This window comes from Ipomoea triloba, chromosome 12 (assembly GCF_003576645.1).
Source record: "Ipomoea triloba cultivar NCNSP0323 chromosome 12, ASM357664v1".
NCBI classification, from domain to species: Eukaryota; Viridiplantae; Streptophyta; class Magnoliopsida; order Solanales; family Convolvulaceae; genus Ipomoea; species Ipomoea triloba.
The window spans coordinates 24,929,769-24,934,989 of NC_044927.1; the positions used below are offsets into that span (position 1 = coordinate 24,929,769).

At 35.8% G+C, this 5,221-nt stretch overlaps 1 protein-coding gene across 1 annotated transcript; it reads right to left on the minus strand.

Annotated features, from left to right (window-relative positions):
* Positions 1-286: 286 nt before the first annotated feature.
* Positions 287-2,253, minus strand: LOC115999572. The gene is made up of 8 exons (XM_031239414.1): positions 2,124-2,253; positions 1,942-2,038; positions 1,713-1,840; positions 1,420-1,507; positions 1,206-1,338; positions 845-1,129; positions 540-776; positions 287-466 (listed from the first exon to the last, which is right to left on the minus strand). The coding sequence occupies exons 1-8, from the start codon at positions 2,251-2,253 to the stop codon at positions 287-289; spliced, it is 1,278 nt and encodes a 425-aa protein (XP_031095274.1).
* Between the last annotated feature and the right edge of the window lie 2,968 nt (positions 2,254-5,221).

Genomic DNA, 5,221 nt, shown 5'->3' on the forward strand with positions numbered 1-5,221 from the left:
CCTGAGTTGAATAAACCTTGCAATGTTTTTATAAAATTGTAGAGTGCCTGCAAAAAAAATAGAACAAAGACTACGAAAATATGTTTGACATATCCTTAAACAAAAAAAACTGCATACATGATATTGTTTAAATCATGAGTAACCTTACAGTCCAAAGTTACCTAAACCATGAAATACCAACAGCAAACCAAACCACATTGTCTAAAAACAGCAAACCAAACCACATTCAAACAGCATAGTCTTACAAAAACCAACAGTAATTGTTTTAAATTTCTCAAACACAGTTTCATAATTCTTTCAGCTTCTCAAGCTTAACAGCATACTCCTTTGTCTTTTTTGAGCTTTGAGTACTTGAAAACGCATCAATGAGAGCTCTCTTAACTGTTGCATTGTCTGCTAAATCCTTATCAAGTCTGTTTGGGACCACTTGCAAAGGACTTTCTGCCTCATTCACATCATCAAAATCCTATACACATAGAGAACTCATTTAGTAAGATAATTTGAAATGCTCTGTATAGTTATAGTTCATTTAAACAAACCTCATCATCCCAGAGATCTTCTTCTGTCAGCTCTAACTCAAGTTTTGAGGATAAATCTTTGTCCCTACCATGCATTAACTCTGGAGCATATTCTTCAATTAAGTCATTGTCATTTAAAATACGCATTATTGGAAATGCGTTTAGCATATTCTGAAATTGTTCCTTGCGAACAGCAATTCGGAAGATAAGATTAAGGCCAACCAAGGACTGCAACTCTTTAGGCACCCCATTCTTATCCTACAAAAGATATTAGACATTAAACATAATTAAGAGCAGAATTGTATATAATAAACCTGTAAACTTACCTTGTTCTGCTTTGCATCCAAATCATAAGCACTCATTCCTAAAAGTTCACAACATTCACGGTCCCAAAGCAAGAAAGGTGCATTTCCATTCAAGTCTGCCACCCTAATTTTAACTATGTATCTTAAAACACCCTCAGCCCAAGTTTTATTACAGGTTAAACAATACATGGTACCCTCTTTGTCAGATAACTTTCTGTTACATCCCTTTGTTCTGCATGAAGCACAGAACCACTCTTTGCCACTGTCTATGAAAACCACTCTTGCTGCTACCCAGAAATCCCCATACTATAAAAAAAATACAAATCATTAGGATATACTAGCAAATGAAATCAGAATTTACTATATAAGAGACCTTACATACCTCCTTTAGTTGATAAATTTGGGAAATGGTACAAAGTTGCATCTCTGGTTCATGTGAAATTGAATAAGAACTGGTAGGATTAAAACTGGATTGGGACAGAATGCTCTTCATAGGAGTCTGGTCAATGTTTAGACTAAGAGATTTCAACAAATTAAAAATATCAGTTTTCATTTATGTATACAAATAAAAAGACAATTTACAGAATAGTGAAAACCTGTCTTTAAATGCCTGAAACACTGGATTTTTTTCATTGAAGAGAATCTGAGTGACATCATAAGAAGAGCAGACTTTGACCTCTCCACCTAAAAATAATTTGTTTATGATTGCAGGTTGGCAGGTACATAATAAGGGCCACAGGAAAGCAAAATAAAACTTCAAAAGTGCAGGTACATAATGTTTTAAAAGTATTTTTATACTTAGGTAAACTGCTAGTAAATAGATTACAGAAGTATACTGTTGGCGTAAAAAAAGACTTAAAAAAATGACTTAAAAAAATAGAAAACTTACTGTTTAGGCAAAGCCTAGCCCTACAAAATTGGATTAAAACCACCAATGGTTCTTTAGGGCAGCAGTTGTAGTATGGCTCAATCTTAGCCACATGATCATCCCACATGGTGCATGTTAATCGATTACCACTGCATTTTTAATAAAATAATACATTAGGTTGCATTTTTTTAATAAAATGGTTCATTATAAATTATAAATAGAAAAAATAATGAAAAGAGTGGAAACATACTCGGCATCCTCAATGATGAAATCAATGAGCCTAGAGTTTTTTCCATTAATTACTTTATCCTGTGGAACATGGAATTCGACAACCCTACCTATAACATCTATAACAAATAAGAAAGTAACATTAGTTTATAAACGTAGACTCTATACGCATATTGAGCAAAAAGACACATAATTTGTTTTTACCAAATAGTTCCTTCTCATCAACAGTTTGCTTTGTTTTGAGTTCTTCAAAACCTTTAAGGCGATAGAGGTGCATAGGAAATTTGGGATTCTTGAACTCTTTCACCATGGTTTGGTAGTTAAACTTCAACATGTATCCGTGTGGACTTGTTTTAAAGGTGTAAAAGTTTGTGATCACTAAAAAGTTCTTTACACCATAGACTAATCCTTCCGTAAAAACATCTTTAAACTTGTCAACTGTTGAAACATCATGGAGCAAAATCAGGAATGTTTCAATAATGTTAAAATAATAATCTAGAGCAATGTGTATCCTAGAGCAATGTGCAGTCTTGAGCATTGTGCTATTCCTAGAGTGTGATAGTCTTGAGCAATGTGTAGCTCATGACTATATATATGTGTGTGTATCAGTGTATGGAGTATGAAGTATGCAGTGAAGTAATAGATATAGAAATATAAGAATTATAACCATTTCTCCATCCTTGACTATTCATTTAGCTTCTTCCTAACTGGCGGGTGGTGTTATTCTCCACCCGCTAGACCTGTGTTTCTTCCAAATTCAACATGGTATCAGAGCCTAAGATTCTAGGCTATTTTCTTTCTCTCCATTTCTGAAAACACCATTTTTTCTGGCGATCCGCCACTGTTTTATCTCATTCCGACTCACTTTCGGCTAGTGTGTGAAGAAACTACCACCACAGCCTTGCTCGGAACCTCGTTGCAAGTCGTCACCTGAAAACCGGTCGCCAAACTCCGGCGGAAGTATTCACTCTTTTCCGGCCAGATCTCTCTCCTCCGGTCTCCGTTCAAGGTGATGTTGCCTCCAGTAGATTCGCCTTGAGGAGACGCACCTGGGAGTGTATTCAGATCTCCCGTCTCCACCGGTCATGCCGGTCAACGTCGGTCAACTGCCGGTCAATGGCCAGTCAACGCCGGTCAAAGTCACCGGTCAACAATCTGAAAATTCCGGCGACTGTTTTCCCACTGTTTTTAGTGTATGATGCTATCTTTTGCATCTTGAACTACCATATCTTTTACCTCTTTTCCTGCTAGTGTCAAGTATTTGTTCAGTTCACACAACATCTCCCTCCATCATAGCATCACATGATGTCCCAAACTGCAGTAACACTATGGGCAGTTTTCTGCAAAATTGCTGCAAATTTCTTGGCAACCATTGATGCCTATGGGTGAAATTTGAAGGTTTTTGGGTTTATTGCTGAACTTCTTTGGTTCTTCCCATGGTGTTTACTATTTTTGGTATAACCGTGCTATTTCTTTATCTCCGGTATGCCTTATCCCATGGATGTTAAGTTTCAGCACTACTATAAAGGCCTTTGATTATTTTCCATGTTTCAAGTAAGGGGGAGTGTGACTATCTATAATCAGTGTGCTATCTTCAACTCTGTGTTATTTTCCTTTGCTCTGTTTTGGGTTTATCTTCATTTCTATAGGCTTTGCTTCATCCTTTGCTCCCTTTCACCTCCGCTGCTCTCGATGAAGATTGTTGTTGGCAAGTCATAGAGTGCTTATGTTGCTGTGAGGGTGTTCGTGTTAATCTTTACCCTTGGAGCCATCATTCCCAAGGATGTTCGTGACAAGCTTTGCCCTTGATGCATTTCCAAGGGTTGTGTATAGCATTGTCTCTCCGAAGCCATCCAGCGCTGTTATCCTCTAGCTGCTTGTAATCTTCATTTGTAATTTAGAGTGGAGTTTATGTTTGACTTCAAGCTTGGAACTTCTAGATGTTCCAGCTTGAGGGGGAGTGTTGAAACATCATGGAGCAATCAGAATGTTCAATAATGTAAAATAATAATCTAGACAATGTGATCTAGAGAATGTGCAGTCTTGAGCATTGTGCTATTCCTAGAGTGTGATAGTCTTGAGCAATGTGTAGCTCATGACTATATATATGTGTGTGTATCAGTGTATGGAGTATGAAGTATGCAGTGAAGTAATAGATATAGAAATATAAGAATTATAACCATTTCTCCATCCTTGATTATTCATTTAGCTTCTTCCTAACTGGCGGGTGGTGTTATTCTCCACCCGCTAGACCTGTGTTTCTTCCAAATTCAACATCAACATATTCTTTTGGTATGTGTGCGTGAAGGAAGCTTCCCTGTATTTAGGAATAGAGGTTTCACATGGATAATATTATCAATAACAAAAATAACCAAGGAAATGTAATTGCTTGTTCAAACTTACCTCTTGGTCATGAAATACCAATTCTTTAGATTTGAGAATTGACGATGCTTTTCTTTCAGGAATGTCGTACGCCCTAACCACACGAAGACGTATAGCACTCCTAGTATTCATTGGCGAAATATCTCTGGCAAGAATGAACATGGTCGCTGGAACTGATTTGTGATTTTAAATAGGACGTGTTTGAAATTTGTTAGTGTTTTTCGGAGATCATGTATAAATAGGACTTCTATTAAGGTTGATAATCTTTCGTTTGGCAACGAAAGGTCATCAGCCCATGCGTTGCATTTAATTTCATCGTTTGTGTAAATACGGTCAAAGATATTATGAACATAATTAAGAAAATACTTTGTATGGGAAAACGAAAAAAAATAAGTGGGAAAAAAATTATCTGAAATATGATTGGTTCATAACTATAACTGACGGCTAAAAAATATAAATACCACAAATTTGATATCTGATTTCTTGGAAACTGTTGAGAATACACGTTTTTCCCCAAAAATATATACCCAATAGTTGTATATACTAAACGCTGCCGTATGGATTGGGCGGGAAGATTTTGGCTCTGTTTATTTTGCTTTTATATAGATAGAGATTATTTTGGAGAGTAATTTCTCAATTTATTAATGAAATGTGATTTTTTTTTTAAAGATGAAGCTATTATTACAAAAAACAATCATTATTGTGTGGACCATGGTCCACATAGCTGTGTGGACCATACTACCAAATAATGCACATTCAATATAAAAATAATGTACATTCAGTATAAAAATAATGTACATTATATTCAGGAAATGTACATTATTTGTGTACTAAATGTACATTATTTTGTATAATGTACACTCAGTACAAAAATAATGTACATTCAGAACAAAAATAATGTACATTTTGTTATGGTCCAC